We start from the raw sequence: 25540 nt of genomic DNA, 5'->3' as shown, positions 1-25540 counted from the left end.
TTATGGTGAAAGTTAGCTTCCTCAAACATGAAACCCACGCGCCACCTATGTTAGAATAACTGCCCAAATGTACTTTTCCTCAGCCAACAAGACGAGTAACGAACAGCAAAATCACCACCCTATGTCAATCTACTATACCCCATAGTAGAAAAGTTTACCTATTCTATTGGTCAGCCTGTTGTTCTGTGCGAGAAAGAAAGCCTATTCCAAACTGACTCTGGGACAGTTGTGGGACGATAGATTCCAAATTCATACAACCAGTAGGCCAAGGCTACATGCCCCAAAATCAATGAGGCTCATGCAACAGATCAGAACGTTTAACATAAAATGTTGATATATTATTAATTCTTCACATCAAAGCGCACAAGGCAGTAGACTACACCCGAATGTTCGTTCCATAATGCAATTAGCAGGAAAATCACAATTGGGAGTGGTTTCATGTGACAGAGAAGAAAGAGGGGAGATCTAAATATGCAACAACTACCATGGGTTGCTAAAATGACTAGGATTGCCTTTAGAACTGTTGCGCAATTAAGCACATTTCACTCCAGCAGCAACAAACAGCTGTTTGAGCTATATCAGCAGCTCTCACCATACATCGACTGGTATTTAAATCAATCAATAGGCTAAAATGCATTATTTTGCAATGGGATTTGTTTAGTTTTTTTGGACAATTGGTCCATACCAATTAGATTTTTTGTCTTTTCATTATTTTATAGGCCAAAAGCCGGCTATTACCAGCTAAAGGAAACCCTGGTGCACACACACAATAAGCTCCACCACCGAAAACTGATGGTGTTTTTGGGGAACACTAGTTTGAAGTGCTATCCTCACCTATAATATCCAGTCTTATAATTTAATAGGCCTATTCAAAAGAGTTTTGGGGGAAATTGAATGCAGAAAAAGTGTTCCCTAATGTTCTTATTTATAGGGGGGAAATATAACTGTATTGAAATAGTCTAACTAGGCTACTAAACCATTAGGCTATGCATACTGACATCATTATCATGATCAGTGAAATTATTGGAAATTATTTGTCTACTGCTTTGTCTGCAGTGGACTAAATCTATCAGAGTTTGCCTAGCTCTTAAATACTCATGACAGGGCAAAGACAACAGATGGCTTGTTTTCTAATGACACCCCAACATGCACATGGACTCAAAGGGGCGGTGTCTGTTGCTGCAATGGCCAGCGAGAGGGAGTGTGTGTGAACACCAAGACAAAAACTGCACTTTTAATGCTATTGTCAGTTAATTAGTTTGCTTTTGGGGACTGGAATGGTCATCAGGGAGAAGTTCGTGCTTGTTATTTGCATCCATTTGGACAGCCTAATAGTGAGGATTTGGTCCAGGAATGTGACAATGCACATGCGTTTGGATCTAATGATTTAAAAGAACTGTCTTTTTTATTTGTGAAAGTAGGCTACAATTTGGAGAGGGATAGGGCTGCGAGCGTTTGTGCGCTTCAGCGGCAGAATTCACGCACTAGTGGCCAGTGAAGTTTCCATCATGGGAGCGCATGGTTGGTTTCCAGCATTCTATGGGGTTATAGTCTGTGGATATCTGGCGTTTTTCTCGGGGGTCATTTTTCCACAAGCAGAAGCGGGGTGCGGGGAGAGAGAAAGCCCAAACTGTTGTACCGGGAGAAAAAATGAATGCTTTGAGTACACGAAGCGTAAAACAGTGTGCTACTGTGATACCTACTGTCAGAAAACAGGAGACTGCTGCGAGGACTACAAGCCTGTGTGTCAAATATCTGGTGAGTGGTTGCTCTTTTACTTTCTCCCATTTAATCTCAAATGTTCATCTCAATATTGTTAATGCAGCTCCTAGATATGCAACCCATATCCTGCCACCAATTAAAATAAGGTAATACTTCATTTTAAGGGTTCCTTATTACAGTGTAATTACATATGTAATACAAGTATTTAATTAATTGTGATAATTCATAGTTACACTGTAATAACAACATGTAACTGGTGGTAATTGCAGTCTGTAATTACAGGGGTTTAACAATGAATGCTTGTTACCATGCTTGTTACACATGTTAACGTTTCCTATAGCATCTTATATATGCACTTAAAATGGTCATAAGACTCTTATTCAATCATTCAACTTTGCAAGGGTTTCACTGTTGAGGAACATTCTCAATTTTGGATGGGATGCATTGTTGGAATTATTTATTCCAGGAATTAAGGCATCATGTCAAGATCTGCCCATCTGCACAACACACTCGAAATAACAACAACCTCGAACGTGCCCATGTGTTGACACTGATGTCATGTAACAGTGAGCAAAGCACAGGGTCGAGAAGAAGGTCAGTGTGCAAAATCCAGACATGAAAGATTGTTGCGAAATAAACAATGTGTTGTAGATCAAAAATGTCAACACAGGAGAGAGAAAGCAAGTTTTCCATGCAATTTGTTTAGCTTTTTTAGATACATGAATTCCAGCCTGGTCTCATAGACTAGACATAGCATAGTAAATGTAAATCCGGGACACTCAAATTAGAATGATATGTTACGTTTGGTATGGTTACATATAACAGATGGTTACTTAATGAAAAAACGAAAGTAGGGTGCTTGGTCAGGGTGGATGGGTGAACATATAACGTGAATGTCTAGCAACCCAAAGGTTGCGAGTTCAAATTTCATCATGGACAACTTAAGCATTTTAGCTCATTAGCAACTTTTCAACTACTTACGACTTTTCAGTTACTTTGCAATTACAATGCCCCATAATGACTAAGCGAAAACATGTTTTTAGAAATGTTTGCAAATGTATTAAAAATAAAAACAGAAATACCAGAAATAAGTCTTCAGACCCTTTGCTATGAGACTCGAAATTGAGCCCAGGTGCATCCTGTTTCCATTGATCATCCTTGAGATGTTTCTACAACTTGATTGAAGTCCACCTGTGGTACATTCACTTGATTGGACATGATTTGGAAAGGCACACACCTGTCTATATAAGGTCCCACAGTTGACAGTGCATGTCAGCGCAAAAACAAAGCCATGAGGTCGAAGGAATTGTCCGTAGAGCGCCGAGACAGGATTGTGTCGAGGCACAGATCTGGGAAAGGGTACCAAAACATTTCTGCAGCATTGAATGTCCCCAAGAACACAGTGGCCTCCATCAATCTTATTTAACCAGGCAAGTCAGTTAAGAACAAATTCTTATTTACAATGACAGCCTACACTGGCCAAACCCGGACGACGCTGGGCCAATTGTGCGCCGCCCTATGGGACTCCCAATCACGGCCAGTTGTGATACAGCCTGGAATCAAACCAGGGGGTCTGTAGTGACACCTCAAGCACTGAGATGCAGTGCCTTAGACCACTGTGCCACTCGGGATTTCTTAAGATCGGTGTCCTGAAATCGGGACAGTTCTTGCTCAATACGGACAATGTGACTAGAATGACGTATACAAAAGCAAACTTTCCTGAGCATAGACATATCTTATATGGGCAGAAAGCTTAAATTATTGTTAATCTAACTGAAGTGTCCAATTTACAGTAGGTATTACAGCGAAAAAAGACCATGCTATTGTTTGATGATAGTGCACAACAACAAAAACACTTTACCACGGCAACTGGTTTGATACATTCAGCTCTGAAGGTAAATAATGTACTTACATTCAGTAATCTTGCTCTGATTTGTAATCCTGAGGGTCCCAGAGATGAAATACAGCGTAGCTTTGTTTGATAAAATCCATTTTTATATCTTAACACGATCCATGTTGTATGCACGATCGATGTTGTATTCCCACTCGTTCAATTTGCAAAGAAGTAAATCTGTGAAAGTCGAAACGCTAAACCTTGTTTCACCAGTCAAGTTAGGTTCCTATTTATTCCTCAGACACTCTAGAAGGTAATCAGCCTTTCCTTCATTATTCTGCATTAGGTATATCTGATACAAAAAATGTTTTGCCACGAAGACACGACATCATTACGCGCTGATGAGACGGCCGGTGTTCACTTGATTCACTGTATCTTGGTCCAATGACCACCTATCGTTTTGAAACATCACTAACTAGATAGCCAATGAGCTGGGCTTTACAGGAGTATGTGATTGTCCTTTGTGTGAGTAAAAGCCATTGTGCTGAGCTCGTACGCAACAACAAACATTCGGCAGAGAAAATCGAGAGGACGAAAAGGAAATCGTATTACGCACACATGCTCAATTAGTTCTACCAAGTTTATTGCTAATTTAGAAAGTAGGACATGGCTAATAAAACAGGAAAAGCTCAATCGAAGACCAAGTATACAGATTTGGAAGAGGTTATTGCAGAAATCGATCATGAAAGTGACATAGAAGAAGTTGAGGACTCAGTTAGTGATTACAGTGTAGACTCAAACGCTGAAGACATGTTTTTGGAAGGCAAAGATGCAATTTTGGACTGGTAAGTAAAATACTTTCTTTCTTCTCATGCTAATGCAGTTGTTTAAATGGTTGCATATTATTCATTTGAGATATTCTTTTAGATATTGTTCTTTGATTGCTATATATATATATATAATCTCTGTGGTGAAATATGTTTACCAATAGTGAATGGGACTCTCGAGGACCACAGCCACAGCATGTGATGGTCGACATAAAATACACATTGGATATGCTAATACATTGTAGGTCTGTATATATATATAAAAAAGCGAATGTAGGGGAGGTAAAGCCGGTGGAGGCTGGTGAGGGGATGATGGCTCATGATGATGGCTGGAATGGCTGGAGTGGAGTGAATGGAATGGTATCAAACAGATGAAATCCATGGCATGCTGTGGCTGTGGTTTTCGAGTGTCTTACATTTTTTACATTTTAGTCATTTAGCAGAAGCTCTTATCCAGAGCGACTTACAGTTAGTGAGTGCATACATTTTCATACTGGCCCCCCGTGGGAAACGAACCCACAACACTGGCGCCATGCTCTACCAACTGAGCTACAGTTACTATTCGTACACATATTTCATATTAATGATTGTGTTCCCCAAACTCTATATAATTTAAATGTTTATAGATATTTGTTGTTTATTTGATGTATTGATGCAGAGCTCATCCGTAAAAGTATTGATGCACGGCTCACCCCCTGCTAAAATAAAGTTTCAATAAAATAAGTAAAATGAGTTCTTACTGATTAAAAAAAAAATCTTCAATAGTGCCAATGACTCAGATGACTTTTGGAAACCAACACAGTCAAGTCGTCCATCCCCCACTCATTGAAATGTAGAAACGGATTCATTCAGTCTGACCCCAGCTGCTGTCTCTGGCTCCACACCAACCCCGCCCGGCCATCTAGATTTGTGAATGTTAGTGTATTTTCTGTGGGGAAGCTAATGTCCATCATGTATGACATTCCTGAGAGTGTGTAAGCTTTTATTTTTCATTACCATAGCATTTTTGTATGTTCTCTATAGTTATGTACTTGAAAGTGTATCAATTGACCAATTTGGCCACTTGGAGGCCACTTGGGTACATTTGGGCAAACTTGTGAGGGACACCTGGGAGTCCTCATACTAAATATTATGTAGCTCTCTCATTCTTGAAGGTATCAGTCTGAATTTCTGCACATACACTGGTACCCTATTGTGGACAACATCTAAATTATCTGCAGCTTCCTATCTGAATGGATGGCTTTTCTTATTAATTTCAAAGCAAAAAAATAAAAAATTAGAAAACATACAGTGAGGGAAAAAGTATTTGATCCCCTGCTGATTTTGTACGTTTGCCCACTGACAAAGAAATGATCAGTCTATAATTTTTATGGTAGGTTTATTTGAACAGTGAGAGACAGAATAACAACAAAAATATTCTGAAAAACGGATGTCAAAAATGTTATAAATTGATTTGCATTTTAATGAGGGAAATAGTATTTGACCCCTCTGCAAAACATGACTTAGTACTTGGTGGCAAAACCCTTGTTGGCAATCACAGAGGTCAGACGTTTCTTGTAGTTGGCCACCAGGTTTGCACACATCTCAGGAGGGATTTTGTCCCACTCCTCTTTGCAGATCTTCTCCAAGTCATTAAGGTTTCGAGGCTGACGTTTGGCAACTCAAACCTTCAGTTCCCTCCACAGATTTTCTATATGATTAAGGTCTGGAGACTGGCTAGGCCACTCCAGGATCTTAATGTGCTTCTTCTTGAGCCACTCCTTTGTTGCCTTGGCTGTGTATTTTGGGTAATTGTCATGCTGGAATACCCATCCACGACCCATTTTCAATGCCCTGGCTGAGGGAAGGAGGTTCTCACCCAAGATTTGACGATACATGGCCCGTCCATCTTCCCTTTGATGCGGTGAAGTTGTCCTGTCCCCTTAGCAGAAAAACACCCCCAAAGCATCATGTTTCCACCTCCATGTTTGACGGTGGGGATGGTGTTCTTGGGGTCATAGGCAGCATTCCTCCTCCTCCAAACACGGCGAGTTGAGTTGATGCCAAAGAGCTCCATTTTGGTCTCATCTGACCACAACACTTTCACCTAGTTCTCCTCTGAATCATTCAGATGTTCATTGGCAAACTTCAGACGGGCATGTATATGTGCTTTCTTGAGCAGGGGGACCTTGCAGCACTGCAGGATTTCAGTCCTTCACGGCGTAGTGTGTTACCAATTGTTTTCTTGGTGACTATGGTCCCAGCTGCCTTGAGATCATTGACAATATCCTACCATGTAGTTCTGGGCTGATTCCTCACCATTCTCATGATCGTTGCAAGTCCACAAGGTGATATCTTGCATGGAGCCCCAGGCAGAGGGAGATTGACAGGTCATTTGTGTTTCTTCCATTTGCGAATAATCACACCAACTGTTGTCACCTTCTCACCAAGCTGCTTGGCGATGATCTTGTAGCCCATTCAAGTCTTGTGTAGGTCTACAATCTTGTCCCTGACATCCTTGGAGAGCTCTTTGGCCTTGGCCATAGTGGAGAGTTTGGAATCTGATTGATTGATTGCTTCTGTGGACAGGTGTCTTTTATACAGGTAACAAACTGAGATTAGGAGCACTCCCTTTAATACAGGTGTGCCAAGCTTGTAACATCATACCCAAGAAGACTCGAGGCTGTAATCGCTGCCAAAGGTGCTTCAACAAAGTACTGAGTAAAGTGTCTGAATACTTATGTAAATGTGATATTTACGTTTTTTTATAAGTTTATAAGCTAAATAAAAATAAATGGGGGGTCTGAGCTGGCAACACTGAGGTACCATAAGTACAATCTGATGCCACGTTCAAAACAACTGGAAACTGGGAACATGGAAACCTCCGACTTCAGACTTCAGTGTGTTCAAGACAAATGGGAACTCTGAAAAAATGAGCTCCGACTGGGAAAAATCATTTTGAACAGTCATCAAACTCGGAATTCCAACTTGGGAACTCGGGCCTCTTTCTAGAGCTCCGACTTTCCGACCTGAAGATCACTGACATCATGATTTGACCTCGTATTTTTCAGAGTTCCCAGTTGTCTTGAAAGCACCATAAGTCAGTCGAGTGAACTATCCCTTCACCTTGTTTTTTTATAACATCTTTGGTCTGACAGATGCTTACGTGACAACCAATATGCATTGTATGATGTCAACAAACATGTCACCACACCAGTGGAGGCTGCTGAGGGGAGGACGGCTCATAATAATGGCTGGTATGGAGTAAATGGAATGGCATCAAACACATGGAAACCATGTGTTTGATGTATTTGATACCATTCCACCAATTCCACTCCAGCCATTACCACGAGCCGTTCTCCCCAATTAAGGTGCCGTCAAACTCCTGTGCGCCACACATAGCTGGTAAATAGCTTAGCATTAGCTAATCATAATCAGTACAACCTTCAAAATAGTATTTTACACACATCATATGTGTCCATTACAATCTAATCAAGAATCGGAACGCATGATTTGCCACCAGTACTTGAAAACGTAAATAAAACAGTAAATACATTATGCTACAGTAGAAACGTCAACACGATATACAGATAATAAGGCACTTACTTTGATAGGAACGCACACATGTCCAAAGTTATTATTTGTAAGAAAAACAACAATGAAGGCAATGCGAGCGCCAGCCAGAAAATGTGACAGGTGGAGAAAGTTTGTGCAAAGCCTGTTCTGACTAGAGATGCACAACGTCTTCATACTTGATCTGGAGAAACACTAGGGAAGTGCTTGGGCTCTCATCAAAAATAAATTGTCCACAACAGCGAAATGGGCTACTTCTTATGTGGATTTTTGAGGAGGCGGAACACACCTCAATTCAAACTGTTTTCAGAAAATCTAACTTGTTCGAAAATAATTTGAAATCGACAAGTTGAAACATAGCCTATAGATAGTTAGCGAGCAGCGTGTCTTGGTTTGAGGGCAGCATTGGTTAACTGTCCTGTTGCGTAACAATCACATTTTGGAACATTGAGTGCATTCTGACATCACGTGTGTAGTTCGTGATGCACACTGAAGGTAATTATCCTCGTCGCCATTGTAGTGTCTTAGCTCTTATTACTAATGAATATAATAAGAAAGACTCAGAATACAAGGAAGTGAACTGGAGCTTCACATTTACTAAAGCTAGTTAGTACAAGAATAACAGAGTTACACTGCATCAGTAATTAACAGAACATAACATTCCTTCTCTTATACAATCAGAGTTACTTTTACCAAACCACAACCGAAACATTTCCCAGAACTTGTAGTTATTTTCTATCTTTGATTTTAACTTGAAAAGTCTTAGTTTTTGGTTGTGTTTGTTTGTTTGTTTGTGTATAAGTCCAGTCTGTCTGGTGGACGGTGTCTTCGTTCCGGGTAGCGCCTTGGGTTGTCTGGAGGCTCCTGCACATCCTCAGTGTGTGCTTGCTCCATTATAGCTTCTGCTATAGCAGAACCTTCATCCATACGTTCCCTTCTTTCAGCCTGAGGTCTCTGTACTGCCCCACCATCCTCTACAGTTCCCTGTGTGTCACTCCCAGGAGCTCTCTGTGCCTGTTCTCTCTCGATTGTTGTGCTGTTTTCTGTGGAATGCATTTGGTTAATGTGACGCCGCCACATTATGTCTGGGCTCACTTGAACCTGGTAAGTTCTGGGTCCCGTTTGTGCATGTAAGGTCCCTCTTGTCCATTTCCCTTCTGTAGTCTCGCACCATCACTTCCTGTCCTGTTTGGCGCTCCTGGCTGCCGGAGAGCATCTTGGCTTGTTTGTTTAGCACTTCATTTCGCCTGTTTGTCTTCATGATGTCCAGCTGTGTGCAGAGAGGCCGCCCGAACATCAGTGCTGCTGGGCTTTCATTTGTCGTGGCATGTGGGGTGTTTCGGAAGGAGGCCAGGAACTTGCCCAGTTTTGTTTGCAAAGTCCCTTCATCTCGTTTTGCTGCACAGAGTCCTTACTTAAGGGTTTGCACAAAGCGTTCTGCCAGTCCATTGGTGGCAGGCTAGTACAGAGCTGCGGTTGAGTCTTTGATTCCATTTACTGACATGAATCTTGTAAACTTGTCACTTACGAAAGCTTGTGTGTTGTCGCTTACCAGCTGCAGAGGCAATCCAAAGTGTGCAAGCGTTGTTCTGAGACACTCTATAGTCTGAACTGAGGAGGAGGAGTCAGTGCAAAACACCTCTGGCCATTTGGAATGGGCATCAACTATGACCAGAAACATGTGCTTTTCAAAGGGGCCTGCGTAGTCCACATGAATTCTCTGCCATGGCTCTGTGGGCCATTCCCATGGTTGGACTGGGGCAGGAGCAGGCATGTGAAGGGTTTTCAAACATCCGCTACAGTTCTTCGCCATGTTTTCTATTTGTTGATCCAGACCGGGCCACCAGAAGTGGCCAATCGCAAGCAGCTTCATTTTGACTATTCCAACATGCCCTTCATGTAGTTGCTGCAAAACTTGATGTTGGCATTTCTGGGGTATCATGACTCTCATTCCCCACATCAAACATCCTTGGTACGATGTAATTTCATTTTTTCCCGCTGGAAATATGGTGTCAGCTCCTTTCTGCCTGTAGCTGGCCATCCTGACATGGTGTAGGTGTATACTTTTGACAATGTCACATCTTTCCTTGTCTCCCGTTTGATAACTGTGCTTGTGACAGGTAGTACCTCGAGCTGAGAGGTGTGGAAAATGTCCACTGCATCCACACTCCTTTGTCTTTCTCTTGTACAGGGCAGTCTGGATAATCCATCTGCATTTGTGTGGAGGGACGACGGCTTAAACTCAATGTCATACATATGGCCGGCAAGGAAAAAGGCGTATCGCTGTAACCTGGCCGCTGTCATTGCCGGAATGCCTTTCTTTGGACTGAAAATGGAAAGCAATGGCTGGTGATCCGTAACCAGTGTGAAACGATTGCCATATAGGGTACCAGTCAAAAGTTTGGACACACCTACTCATTTAAGGGGTTTTCTTTATTTTTACTATTTTTTACATTGTAGAATAATAATGAAGACTTAAAACTATGAAATAACACATGGAATCATGTAGTAACCAAAAAAGTGTTAAGCAAATCAAAATATATTTTATATTTTTCAAATAGCCACCCTTTGCCTTGATGACAGCTTTGCACACTCTTGGCATTCCCTCAACCAGCTTCACCTCAAATGCTTTTCCAACAGTGTTGAAGGAGTTCCCACAAATGCTTTTCCTTCACTTTGCCGTCCGACTCATCCCAAACCATCTCAATTGGGTTGAGGTCGGGGGATTGTGGAGGCCAGGTAATCTGATGCAGCACTCCATCACTCTCCTTCTTGGTCAAATAGCCCTTACACAGCCTGGAGGTGTATTGGGTCATTGTCCTGTTGAAAAACAAATGATAGTCCCACTAAGCCCAAACCAGATGGGATGGCGTATCGCTGTGGTAGCTATGCTGGTTAAGTGTGTCTTGAATTCTAAATACATCACAGACAGTGTCAACAGCAAAGCACCCCCACACCATAACACCTTCTCCTCCATGCTTTACGGTGGGAACTACACATGCAGAGATAATCCGTTCACCCACACCGCGTCTCACAAAGACACAGCGGTTTGAACCAAAAATCCAGACCAAAGGACAAATTTCCACCGGTCTAATGTCCATTGCTCGTGTTTCTTGGCCCAAGCAAGTCTCTTCTTATTATTGAGGATTCTGAGGATGGTAACTCTAGTGAACTTATCTTCTGTAGCAGAGGTAACTCTGGGTCTTCCATTCCTGTGGCGGTCCTCACAAGAGCCAGTTTCATCATAGCGTTTAATGGTTTTTGCGACTGCACTTGAAAAAACTTTCAAAGTTCTTGAAATTGTCCGTATTGACTGAACTTCATGTCTTAAAGTAATGATGGACTGTCGTTTCTCTTTGGTTATTTGAGCTGTTCTTGCCATAATATGGACTTGGTCTTTTACCAAATAGGGCTATATTCTGTATACCCCCCCCCTACCTTGTCACAACACAACTGATTGGCTCAAACGCATTAAGAAGGAAAGAAATTCCACAAATTAACTTTGAAGAAGGCACACCTGTTAATTGAAATGCATTCCAGGTGACTACCTAATGTAGCTGGTTTAGAGAATGCCAAGAGTTTGCAAAGCTGTCATCAAGGCAAAGGGTGGCTATTTGTAGAATCTCAAATATAAAATATATTTTGATTTGTTGAACAATTTTTTGGTTACTACATGATTCCATATGTGTTATTTTATAGTTTTGATGTCTTCACTATTATTCTACAAAGAAAAACCCTTGAATGAGTAGGTGTCCAAACTTTTGACTGGTAGTGTAGGTATGTGTGGAATTTCTTAATTTCCTTGTCGATTTGTGAGTAGTTCTTCTCTGCATCATTCAAAGTTCATGGCGCATACGCCACTGGCCTCTCTGACCCATCTTTCAGTGTGTGAAAGTACGGCCCCTAAGCCATAAGGGGACACATCACAAGCCAACTTCACTGGCAGTTCGGCGTCGTAATGCGTCACGACCTGTTCAGATGTGTTGATCCGTTTTGCCTCAAGAAACGCATTTTCACACTGTGCTGTCCACTACCATGTCCTATTATTTTCCAGGAGCTGATTTAGAGGCTGGAGTACTGCTAAATGTTTGGGAGGAATGTTCTGGAGTAATTGATCAGTAAGATCTCACTTCTGTCACATTTTGTTTGGAGCTCTCTTCAACCGGTAGCTGCAGGTAAGCCTGTTTCAGGTCGATTTTACCGAAGTGTTTCCCACCAGCTAGTGCAGCAAAGATTTTATCCAGACGTGGCAGAGGGTATTGGTCCACATGCAACATTGAATTCAGTTACCTTGAAGTCCCCACACATTCTAACAGACCCGTCTTTCTTTACAATGGGAACAATTGGTGTGGCCCATTCGCTTCTGTCCACTTTCGTCAGGATCCCTGTGTCCTGCAAGTGATCGATTTCCGCTTCCACCTTTGGTTTCAGGGAGTATGGAACAGATCTGGCTTTGCAGAATTTTGGGGTTGCATCATCTCTCAGTACGAGTTTGGCTGTGATGTCTTTCACTGTTCCCATCTGATCACTGAAAATGGTGTCGTATTTCTTCATCAAGTGTTCCAGTGTTTGGTCTGTGCCTTTCTCTTTTGGCTGGGACGTGTGGAGCATTTAAGTCACACCAGTTCAGCTTTATTTTGCACAGCCATTCCCTGCCAAATAATGGGGGGCCAGTTCCATGCACCACATACAGCTGTGTTTGCTCCCAATGGGCTCAATCTCTCTCCTGAGTATGTCTTCAGCAACACATTTGTTTACTTCAGCTTGATAGCCTTAACGTGCTCATTGTAGACAGTCGTGGAAATTATAGACACTGCAGATCCTGTGTCCAGCTCCATTTTGAGGGGTTTGCCTTTGATTTCTGGTGTCACCCATATTATGCTACTGCTGGGAGAAGTCACTGTGTTTAACTCCATTGTACCAATTAACTGTTCATCTGAATCACTGCCACTGTTCTCTGATAGTGCATTCACAGACCCTTTCATTTTCTCAGTTTTCCTGTTGTGACTGTATTTTGCTCTGCATGCTCTTTGAATGTCCCGCCTGCTATTGCAGTTGTGACTAATTTCATCTTTGAAATGGCAGTCCTCTGCTCTGTGACCATCTCTGTCACGCCTGTTGCATTTGTCAGCCACCCAGGGGCGCTGTCGGCTGCGTGAAAAAATGTGCAGGGAAGTTTGTGATAGGAGGTCAGTATTTCTTTTACATTGCAATTCAATTGCATGTTTGGTCGCGATGTCCATAGCTACAGCAATTTCAACAGCCTTTGCAAAAGTGAGATCTGATTCTGTGAGCAAACGTTTCTGAATGTGTTCATGTTTCAGTCCACAAACAAATCTATTCCTTAATGTGTCATTTAGGTTCTCTCCAAATGGGCAATACTCAGACAGTTTCTTCAACTCTGCTACATATGTACTAACATCCTCACCCTCATTCTGGTCTCTCTTGTGGAAACGAAAACGTTCCGCGATGAAGAGTGGTTTAGGTGATTTTGAAATATCTCCACAATCTCCCTGATTTATTTATTGGAGGGCTTCAGAGGGGCAGTCAGATCTCTTAGCAAACGGTACGTTTTTGGGCCAATCAAACTCAACAACGCTGGTACTCTCTTGTTATCAGCAATGTCATTTGCAATGAAGTACTGTTCCAGTTGTTCAATGTAAGTTGCCCAGTTTTCTTGCGTGTCATCAAACACATCTATTTTCCTGATGCTAGCCATTCTCTTTACCGCCGGCTCTGCGGGTCTTTGATCTTCCGCCTCGTTCTTGTCAGCACTCCCCTCGTCGTCACTGCTTGCTAGCTGCTGTGCTACAAGGTCAAAATCTTCCTCTCTTTCAACGAGCTCCATCTGCATTCATGATGCACACTGTAGGTAATCATCCTCGTCACCATTGTAGTGTCTTAGCTCTTATTACTAATGGATATAATAAGAAAGACTCAGAATACAAGGAAGTGAGCTGGAGCTTCACATTTACTAAAGCTAGTTAGTACAAGAATAACATAGAGCAACACTGCGCATGACCAAGGGCGCTCTGTTCTTAAAGGGAGCATCAGTAATTAACAGAACATAACTGCGCATAAAAAAACTCATGCTGGGGCAACCGTTAGAGATATTTGGAACTCACACCTGAAAAGGTTAAGGGTCAATTACCTTGAGACTGGCAGTTACTTGCATAACAATAACCGGCTGACAAAATGTCATGACCTCCACAGCCCTAGCCAAGACCTGAACAGAAAGCCTCATGAAGACAAAATTATTTTTGAAAAAGAATGGCATCTTTTTTGGCTGCTTCACCAAGGGCCATCTAAGCAGAGACTGTCAGAATTGTATGACTTGTAAGGTGTGCTCACAAAGGCATCCAACTATTCTCCACATACAGATAAACAAGGAAGGGCTACAGGAAAGGTGATGGAGGAAAGAAACAGAGAATGTCCTTGAGCAGGCTACACTCGGGACGGCGACTACACTACTCTTTCCATCAAATCAAATCACATTTTATTTGTCACATGCGCCGAATAAAACAGGTGTAGACCTTACCATGAAATGCTTACTTACAAGCCCTTAACCAACAACACAGTTTTAAGAAAATAGAGTTAAGAAAATAATTACTAAATCAACTGAAGTAAAAAATAAAATAAAAAAGTAACACAATAAAACAACAATAATGAGGCTATATACAGGGGTACCAGTAGTGTGTCAATGTGCAGGGGTACAGGTTAGTCAAGGTAATTTGTACATGTAGGTAGGGGTAAAGTGACTATGCATAGATAATAAACAGCGAGTAGCAGCAGTGTAAAAACTCAATGCAAATAGTCCGGGTGGCCATTTGATTAATTGTTCAGCAGTATCTTATATTTATTTTTTATTAACCCATCCACCAACTGTGATAGGACCAAAGAGTTAATCAATGTGATTATTGATGTGATAAAATGCAAATTCATTACTTAAAAATCATACAATGTGATTTTCTGGATTTTTGTTTTAGATTCCGTCTCTCACAGTTGAAGTGTACCTATGATAAAAATGACAGACCTCTATATGCTTTGTAAGTAGGAAAACCTGCAAAATCGGCAGTGTATCAAATACTTGTTCTCCCCACTGTATATGTGCTTTCTTGAGCAGGGGGACCTTGCGGGCGCTGCAGGATTTCAGTCCTTCACGGCGTAGTGTGTTACCAATTGTTTTCTTGGTGACTATGGTCCCAGCTGCCTTGAGATCATTGACAAGATCCTCCCGTGTGGTTCTGGGCTGTTTCCTCACCGTTCTCATGATCATTGCAACTCCACGAGGTGAGATCTTGCATGGAGCCCCAGGCCGAGGGAGATTGACAGTTATTTTGTGTTTCTTCTATTTGAGAATAATCGCACCAACTGTTGTCACCTTCTCACCAAGCTGCTTGGCGATGGTCTTGTAGCCCATTCCAGCCTTGTGTAGGTCTACAATCTTGTCCCTGACATCCTTGGAGGGCTCTTTGGTCTTGGCCATGGTGGAGAGTTTGGAATCTGATTGATTGATTGCTTTGTTCCCTTTAAGTGTGCTCCTAATCTCAGCTCGTTACCTGTATAAAAGACACCTGGGAGCCAGAAATCTTTCTGATTGAGAGGGGGTCAAATACTTATTTCCCTCATTAAAATGCAAATCAATTTCTAAAATTTTTGACATGCGTTTTTCTGGATTTTTTTTATGTTATTCTGTCTCTCACTGTTCAAATAAACCTACCGTTAAAATTATAGACTGATCATTTCTTTGTCAGTGGGCAAACATACAAAATCAGCAGGGGATCAAATACTTTTTTCCCTCAATGTTTATTGACATAACCTGAAAGGCCACTCAGCAAGGAAGAAGCCACTGCTCCAAAACCGCCATAAAATAGCCAGACTATGGTTTGCAACTGCACATGGGGACAAAGATCGTATTTTTTTTTTTTTTAAATGTCCTCTGTTCTGATGAAACAAAAATAGAACTGTTTGGCCATAATGACCATCGAAAATGGGATGGCTTGCAAGCTGAAGAACACCATCTCAACCGTGAAGCACGGGGGTGGCAGCATCATGCTGTGGGGGTACTTTGCTGCAGGAGGGACTGGTGCACTTCACAAGATAGAAGGCATCATGAAAAAGGAAAATGATGTGGATATATTTAATCAACATCTCAAGACATCAGTCAGGAAGATAAAGCTTGGTCGCAAATGGGTCTTCCAAATGGACAATGACCCCAAGCATACTTCCAAAGTTGTGGCAAAATGGCTTAAGAACAACAAAGTCAAGGTATTGGAGTGGCCATCACAAAGCCCTGACCTCAATCCTATAGAAAATGTGTGGGCAGAACTGAAAAAGCGTGTGCGAGCAAGGAGGCCTACAAACCTGACTCAGTTACACCAGCTCTGTCAGGAGGAATGGGCCAAAATTCACCCAACTTATTGTGGGAAGCTTGTGGAAGGCTACCCGAAACGTTTGACCAAAGTTAAACAATTTAAAGGCAATGCTACCAAATACTAATTCAGTGTATGTAAACTTCTGACCCACTGGGAATGTGATGAAAGAAATAAAAGCTGAAATAAATAATTCTCTCTACTATTATTCTGACATTTCACATTCTTAAAATAAAGTGGTGATCCTAATTGACCTAAAACAGGGAATTTCTACTAGGATTAAATGTCAGGAATTGTGAAAAACTGAGTTTAAATGTATTTGGCTAAGGTGTATGTAAACTTCCAACTTCAACTGTATATATATATATCGCAAGACCAGTTCTTCATGTCCATTACATGCAAGACATATTTAATGTAGTCCTCATTATATCCTGTTTTATTCTGACAAAAAAGGAAGAAGGAAAAATGAACCTAGATTCTAACAGCCAGTAAAAATGTGTTAGGCATCACACTACCCATAAAGCAATACCTAAGTTTAACTAACAATCGACTGACACAGCCATGGCACGATAGCCAAGTATACATGCTGTACTGACAATCCAGAGCAATTAAATCTGTAAAACCAACCCTCTCTCCACCCACACACATTTTGTTTTTATTCCAAGGTCATTGCTCTATCACCTCAGCTGTTTTACAACTATATCTATATCATTAGGATCAAGAATATAAAAGGTATCGTAAATAGCTTATATAGAAATATATAATATACCTCTCGCTTAGAGAAGTGCTTCCATAAGCCAGTTATTCTGTTGGTTCAGCTGTTAACTTTAATCAGTTTATTTTAGTGTTAACCAGCCCGCCACACACACTAATAGAGACAACAACCCTATTGACAATGATGTGTATCGGAACAATACATTTTTAATATTTAGATTTATTTTTTTAATGTAAAAGGATAATGTCCCCAATTATTTTAGGATCGTAATGGCCTACACCAATAGAGAACCTAGGTAGGTTTTTAATTATATAATCCTTTATCCTAGCCTTACATTAGATCTATTCGTATGTATTAAGTTTAATCTTAAAAGCTAATCGTTCCGATTCACATCAGCGAACAAGGGCCGCACTATATAACAGCTTTTAAGTCATATTATACCTGACCTCTACAATTAGGCCATATCATATAAGAAAATACATTTAAAAACTTGGTATTTCTAATGTACAATCTTCAAATTAAAGAAATAAACAATCAAAAAGAAAAGGTCAGCCTTATCCATTTTCGCCTTCCCCTAAATCAAAACCTGATTTTAAGTCCATATAGTCCAAAGATCCATATTGCCTAAATAAAAAAAATGATAATTTCATCATACCCATTTTGCATTACCATAAGTCCAACCTTATTTTTAGTCCACATAGTCCACGGTTCCATACTGCATGAATAAAAAAAGTCCATCATGCAAAAATTGTTTGGTTAAAAACAAATGAATCCATAATTGTACTATGTAATGCGGTGCAGATGGGGGACTACTTCAGCAGGAGGTAGCTATCACTCACAGCCACATTCTAATCTTCGAGTCCTTGAACATTTGGTTGTTTACATACAATTTATCGACAACTAGACAAACATTCTGCTTCTCTGCTCGGAGCCTTTTGAAAGTGGGGTACAGGGAACGTCGTCTCTTCACTATTTCATGGGGAAATTGTTCATTAAGAGAGAACGGGGTGTTCTTCAGTTCCCTACTCTGTTGTAACAATGCAATCTTCATTTTGTAGTGAGTTAGCATAGCTAATATCGGACGGGCCTTCCCTCCCCTCTGCCACCGAAACGGTGAGCCCTTTGAAAATCAATTGTATCCACCTGTTCCTCCGTCATCTTGAGATTACGTTTCATGAACAACTTGACTTTTTCCTCCGTTGACTGATAGTTTTCATTTTCATCCTCCTTTATTCCCATTATAACAATATTATTCTTCATACTTCTGCACTTTAGATCAAGTAATTCGGCTTTCATTGTTTTATTATTATACCGTAGCCTCTCTGTAGTGTCTTTTAGGGAGTCCACGGTAGTTTTCAATATCTTATTTTCCGCTCGTATTTCTTCCATCATTTTATTACTGTAATCCATTCCTGTTTTTAAGGCCAGTAGCCCAGGCAATAGATCCAGCTTTTTTAACTGCTTGCTCATGCTTGTAAGCAATGCTCTATCTTCTGGAGACATGGTTATAAAAACGTCCCACTCCAGTGTTAAATTAGGAATTTTAGACGTCGGCTTCCCTTCAGTTTTGCTCGCAGAGCTCGAGGAAAGGTCTTCTCCTGTTCGCTTCAATGTATCTGATTATTTTTCGAGCATATCAAAATGCTGACCAATAAATAGTTCAAGGTTCTCTATATTATCCAGAACGTTTGTTTTGCAGTTGTCAGTTAATCCTCAATTCTTATGATTAATTCATGGGACAAGCTGTACCTACCACACTGCAACCTGCCACGTCATCAACCAAAGGACACAGACGTCTTGCTTGCAGTGTAAAAACAAAGTGGTGGGGGGTCAAAGCAAATAGTCTGGGTGGCCATTTTATGAACTGTTCAGCAGTCTTATGGCTTGGGGGTAGAAGCTGTTAAGGAGCCTTTTGGGACCTAGACTTGGCGCTCCGGTAACGCTTGCCGTGCGGTAGCAGAGAGAACAGTCTATGACTTGGCTGACTGGCGTCTTTGACAATTTTTTGGGCCTTCCTCTGACACCACCTAGTATATACAGTACCAGTCAAAAGTTTGGACACACCTACTCATTCAAAGGTTTTTCTTTATTTGTACTATTTTCTACATTGTAGAATAATAGGGAAGACATCAAAACTATGAAATAACACATAAGGAATCATGTACTGTATCTCACATCGATGCCGACATTGGACTGCTAATTGGGATAAATGCACCAAAATTGATGGAACCTGTCACAAGCTGGGCTAGAACTCCGGTCTCAGATGTGGAGAGCTGGGGGGTTCTACCCCTTAGCCACAGAGGAGGTATAGTTGGACCCAAATGAAACACCCAAGGCAATACTCCAGGCAAGTAGATTTAATGTAAAAACAAAGGTTCTTCGCACTTAAAAAATAGTCCAACAAAAGTTCTTCTCCGAAGGAGGTATATTAACAGAGGTAGAGTAACAAAACAGGAGGCAAAACAAAATAACTCCACGAGGGGAGAAAAACAAACTAAAGATAACTTAGAAAAGCTTACTTGGAAAGACACGGTGGGACAAAGCAGGAGACACATAGCCAGGACTCAAAAACCAAGTGAGATACAAGGGGAAAACACACAGCTAAAATACTCTAGGGGAAACAAGGCACAGGTGACCTGGATCAAGCTAATAAGGACACACGAGGAAGAACTAAGGCAGAGGGGAACACAGATGACCTCTAGAGGCCCGGAGACAAACAGGAGGCAGGAAGCTGACAGTACCCCCTCCTCTAGGAACGACTCCTGACGTTCCTTCCAGAACACCCTGGCCTCAGGGTGCGAAGATCTCGGATCAAACCTGGGTCCAGGATGTCCCTGGCTGGAACCCAGGAGCGCTCCTCTGGCCCGTAGCCCTCCCAGTCCACCAGATACTGCAGAGAGTTCTGGACCCTCCGGGAGTCCAGTATCCGGCGGACTGTGTAGGCTGGCTGGCCGTCAATGATCCTGGGAGGTGGCGGGGGTCTGCGTGGGGGGGCAAAGGGAGAAGACAAGACAGGTTTAAGTAGTGAAACATGGAAAGTGGGGTTAATTCTAAGGGAGCGAGGGAGAACCAAACGATAAGAAACAGGGTTAACTTTTCTAGCTATGCGGAAAGGGCCGATGTATCTCTGGGAAAGCTTCTTGGATTCGACCCGGAGGGGCAGGTTCTTAGTGGCCAACCAAACTCTCTGACCAGCTCGGAAACTAGGGGCCGTCCGGGGCGGTGGCGATTAGCCTGACTTTGGTATCTCTGGGAGGTCCGAAGGAGGGTACGCCTGGCCTTCTTCCAGGTCCGCCTACAGCGTTGGACAAAGCGCTGGGCCGAGGGAACACCAACTTGCGCCTCTTCCTCTGGAAATAATGGAGGGTTGTAACCGAACTGGCATTCGAAGGGGGACAATCCGGTGGCTGAGGACTGGAGGGTGTTGTGGGCATATTCAGCCCAAATGATATAGGTGGCCCAAGACGTGGGATTACTGGCCGCCATACACCGCAGGGTGGTCTCCAGATCCTGATTAATCCGTTCCGTTTGGCCATTAGACTCTGGATGGAACCCCGACGAAAGGCTGGCTGTGGCCCCAATAAGCCTGCAGAAGGCCCCCCAAAACCGGGACGAGAATTGGGGACCTCGGTCGGAGACCACGTCCAGGGGAATACCAAATATCCGGAAGACATGGTTCATGAGGAGCTCAGCAGTCTCCTTAGCCGAGGGCAGCTTGGGCAGGGGAATAAACCGAGCAGCCTTAGAGAACCGGTCTACCACCACTAGGATGACGGTGTTGCCCTGGGATGGAGGAAGTCCCGTAACAAAGTCCAGAGAAAGGTGTGACCATGGCCTTCGAGGAATAGGTAAGGGATGGAGCAGTCCCTGGGGTCGCTGGCGTGTCGACTTTCCCTGGTTGCACACAGGGCAGGCCTCAACATAGACCTGCACGTCCTTCTTGATGGACGGCCACCAAAACCGCCGTTGGAGGAATTCCAGTGTGCGAGCACTGCCTGGATGGCATGTCAAGGGCGACTCATGACCCCACTGCAAGACGCGGGCCCGAACAGAGAGAGGAACGTACAGGCGACCGGCAGGACCACCGCCTGGATCGGGCTCATGGACTAGGGCTTCTCGTACCCCTCTTTCTAGTTCCCACTGAAGAGGTGGGACGATCCTAGACCTCGGAATAATCGATGCCAAGGGCTTCTCGTGTACCTCGGGAGAATAGGCTCGAGACAGGGCATCCGGCTTGACGTTCTTGGTGCCAGGTCGGTAAGACAGGAGGAACTGGAAACGATTAAAGAAAAGGGACCATCGTGCTTGCCGAGGGTTCATCCGCTTAGCCTGTTGGAGATATTCCAGGTTCTTGTGGTCTGTGAGAACCTGGAAAGGGTGCTGAGCCCCCTCAAGCCAATGGCGCCACTCTTCCAAGGCCAGTTTTACCGCAAGCAACTCTCGATCCCCCCACGTGGTAGTTGCGCTCGGCCTCAGACAGGCGGCGAGACATGAAGGCACACGGGTGTAATCTCCCATCCTCACCCCTCTGTGACAGGACGGCTCCCACCCCCACCTCTGAGGCGTCCACCTCCACCACGAAAGGTCTTTCTGGGTCAGGGATCACCAGAATCGGAGCAGAAGTGAAGCGGCGCTTGAGATCCTCGAAGGCCCCTGCTGCTTCCGGACCCCAGTGAATCTTGGTCCCTCCTCCCTTGGTAAGCGTCGTCAAGGGGGCTACCACTGAGCTGAAATTCTTGATGAACTTCCGATAGAAGTTAGAAAAGCCAATGAACCGTTGAACCTCCTTGACCGTGGCAGGTGTGGGCCAGCAGTGGACCGCTTTGACCTTCTTGGGATCCATCTCTAGGTGCCCGGGAGTGACAATAAACCCGAGAAACTGAGTCTGAGAAACATGAAATTCACACTTCTCAGGTTTAACGTAGAGGTGATTGTCAAGGAGCCTCTGGAGAACCCTGCTAACATGCCCCTCATGCTCCTTCAGTGACCTCGAGAAGATGAGGATATCGTCCAGGTACACGAAGACGAACAGATTAAGCATATCCCAGAGAACATCATTAATCAGGGCTTGGAATAATGCGGGAGCATTGGTGAGCCCGAACGGCATCACCCGATATTCATAGTGCCCCGTGGGCGTGTTGAACGCCGTCTTCCATTCGTCTCCTTGCCGGATCCGCACGAGATGGTAAGCATTGCGGAGATCCAGTTTAGTAAAAATGGAAGCCCCTTGAAGCAGCTCAAAAGCAGTGGCCATGAGAGGAAGGGGGTATCGATTCGAACCGTGATCTTGTTGAGTCCCCGGTAATCAATACAAGGCCTAAGACCCCCGTCTTTCTTTTCAACAAAAAAAAAACCCGCCCCAGCCGGGGAAGTAGAGGCATAGATGAGGCCGGCTGCCAAGGACTCCTTAATGTAGGTGTCCATAGCTGCGTGCTCGGGGGAGGACAAGGAAAAGATCCGACCTCTAGGAGGGCAGCACCCAGGGAGTAGCTCAATGGCACAGTCATACGTGCGATGAGGCGGTAAGGAAGTAGCCCGGGCCTTGCTGAACACTGCCTTGAACCGATGGTAAACACTGGGGACTCGGGAGACGTCAACAGACTCTTGAAACTGGGTACTAGGGGCTGAGGGACTCTGAAGCATGCAGGTGAGTTGGCAAGTGGGACCCCAGCTTAGAATGGTGCCAGTAGGCCAGTCGATCTGGGGATTATGTCTGCATAGCCAAGGGTGACCCAGGATAATAGGATACTCGGGAGAGTCAATGAGATAGAAGGTCTCCTCCTGCTGGTGTTGAGAGATGGTAAGTCGCAGGGACTGAGTCGCCTCTGTAACCTTTCCTGGTTCCAGAGGTCTGCCATCTAAGGCTGTAACTGCCTGGGGTTGAGGAAGTAGTTGGGTAGGGATCTTAAGTTCCTTAGCCAAGGTAACATCCAGGAAATCACCTGCGGCACCGGAATCGATCATAGCCTGGACCCGATGCTGGTGGCCCTCCCAGGACAGAATGGCTGGAATAGCCAGGACAGCGTTAGTAGGAGGAGCTCTAATTCTCCCCATCACAGCCCTCCTGTAGCTGGGCGGGGACAGGCGTTTCCCGAAAGCTCGGGGCAAGTGGAGCGGAAGTGGCCGGCAACCCCGCAGTAGAGGCACCGACGCTCCCTCATGCGACGTTCCCTTTCGTTGGGAGAAAGCCTGGAACGGCCTAACTGCATGCTCTCCGGGGAATCCTGGAGCAGTTCAGGAGCCGGGGAAGCTCTGAATGACGGAGTCCAAACAGGAGAAACAGAGCTGCTCAGAGGAACTTGGGACTGAGACATCTGGCGGCGAGCCGTTCTCCGCTCTCTTAGACGATTGTCCAGGCGGATGGCCAAGGCTATGAGGGACTCGAGATCTCCAGCTGGTTCTCGGGTGGCTAACTCATCTTGAAGGGGCTCAGATAACCCTCCCTGAAAACAGACCCTCAGCGCTTCATCATTCCATCCGCTCCTTGCTGCTATGGTCCGGAAATCAATGGCAAAATCTGCCGTGCTTCGGGAGCCCTGACGGAGAGACAGTAGGCGCTTGGAAGCCTCCCGCCCACTGACAGGATGATCGAACACCCGCTTGAACTCTTCTACAAATGCAGCGTGGGAGTCACAACAGGCCTCCTGGGACTGCCACACCGCAGAGGCCCAGGCGAGCGCCTTGTCTGAAAGAAGGGTAATGATGTAGGCAATCTTGGAACGGTCTGTGGGAAAACTTGAGGGTTGGAGCTCGAAGGTGAGGGAGCATTGGGTGAGGAAACCCTGGCAAGAGCTGGGATCCCCAGCAAAGGGCTTGGGAGGTGGTAGTCGGGGCTCCGCCACTAGAGAAGGCCTGTCGTCACTGGGGAGTGACCTGGGGGAAGGGAGAGGACCAGGGAGGCGTTCAAAGAGCTGGCGGAGGGAACTCATCATTTCGGCCAGGAGTTGAGAATGACTAGCCATCAGCTCTTCTTGTCGGCTGAGAACGGCTTCATGGCGCTGGAAAGAAGCCTCATGTCGAGTGATCACCGCCAACAGGTCCTGGGAACTGAGTGTTTCTGGGTCCATGATTGACTTGGTTTTTCTGTCACAAGCTGGGCTAGAACTCCGGTCTCAGATGTGGAGAGCTGGGGGTTCTACCCCTTAGCCACAGAGGAGGTATAGTTGGACCCAAATGAAACACCCAAGGCAATACTCCAGGCAAGTAGATTTAATGTAAAAACAAAGGTTCTTCGCACTTAAAAAATAGTCCAACAAAAGTTCTTCTCCGAAGGAGGTATATTAACAGAGGTAGAGTAACAAAACAGGAGGCAAAACAAAATAACTCCACGAGGGGAGAAAAACAAACTAAAGATAACTTAGAAAAGCTTACTTGGAAAGACACGGTGGGACAAAGCAGGAGACACATAGCCAGGACTCAAAAACCAAGTGAGAAACAAGGGGAAAACACACAGCTAAAATACTCTAGGGGAAACAAGGCACAGGTGACCTGGATCAAGCTAATAAGGACACACGAGGAAGAACTAAGGCAGAGGGGAACACAGATGACCTCTAGAGGCCCGGAGACAAACAGGAGGCAGGAAGCTGACAGAACCATGGAAGGTGATTAACAGCCAATTTGACAATACTGTTTTTAAGCTTTCAAATTATATCAAACTCAACTGTTTATCTTTTCCAGTAATGGTATGGTGGGGTATGCAAAATGGGTCAACTTTGAGCACCTTTATCTCCTGAATGTTTTGGTATTCAGGTCCAAAAAGTCACTTTCGGACAACTTCTTCAATGGGTAAAAATGCATGCAAAGTTTAGTTTAAATCAAAAGGGATGCTGTCAAAAAGTTATTGAATTAAAATGGATTTACCCGGCTACATCCTCTTCCAGTTGTGCTAGTTATGCCCTGAAGAAGACTGCAGAGGACAACAAGAGCAGCTTCTCAGCTTAGGCAATTGACACCATCAATGTCAATTTCTATGTAGATGACTGCTTGAAGTCTGTACCAACTGAAAGGCAAATTATAGCGCTGTGCGAAGAACTCAAAGGGTGTTTTTTGCTTGACAAAATGGATGAGCAACTGCCGAGCTGTGTTGGCCTCAATTCCAGAGGCAGAAAGAGCCAAGGAGGAGAAGGACCTTGACTTGGACAAAGAGAACCCCCCTTTAGAACGAGCCCTGGGGGTTCAGTAGTGTATAGAAGATGACACCAAGTTTCAAGTGTCCATGAATAATCAATTATTTACCAGGAGAGGTATTCTGCAAGCTCAACTATGGATGGGATGACGAAATTCCAAAGGCCTACATCCAACCATGTTAAAGATGGCTGGTAGGACTACAGCAGATTGCGGGCTTCAGCATTGACAGGTGCATCAAGCCAAAGAACTTTGGAAAGTTCAAATCAGCCCAACTGAGTGAATCCAGGAACGGCACCCTAAGCTACCTGAGACTGACAAATTCTGAAGATCATTTGCACTTAGCTTTCATAATGGGAAAGGCAAGAGTAGCATCGTTGAAACGGATGACAAT

The 25540-nt window shown here is 43.9% G+C and overlaps 1 protein-coding gene across 2 annotated transcripts in view; it reads left to right on the top strand.

Annotated features, from left to right (window-relative positions):
• The first annotated feature begins 1226 nt into the window (after positions 1–1226).
• Positions 1227–25540, top strand: part of si:dkey-178e17.3 (somatomedin-B and thrombospondin type-1 domain-containing protein) — a 47241-nt gene continuing 22927 nt past the window's right edge. For both annotated transcript variants that reach the window (XM_041900525.1, XM_041900524.1), the window contains exon 1: positions 1227–1758. In XM_041900525.1, coding sequence (XP_041756459.1) covers positions 1509–1758 — 250 coding nt within the window. In that variant the 5' untranslated portion in view covers positions 1227–1508. The remainder of the gene's footprint in view (positions 1759–25540) is intronic.

Source organism: Coregonus clupeaformis, chromosome 16, assembly GCF_020615455.1.
Source record: "Coregonus clupeaformis isolate EN_2021a chromosome 16, ASM2061545v1, whole genome shotgun sequence".
In the NCBI taxonomy this organism is placed as follows: domain Eukaryota; kingdom Metazoa; phylum Chordata; class Actinopteri; order Salmoniformes; family Salmonidae; genus Coregonus; species Coregonus clupeaformis.
The sequence above is the reverse complement of the archived record's forward strand: the minus strand, read 5'-3'. Positions and strand labels throughout refer to the sequence as shown.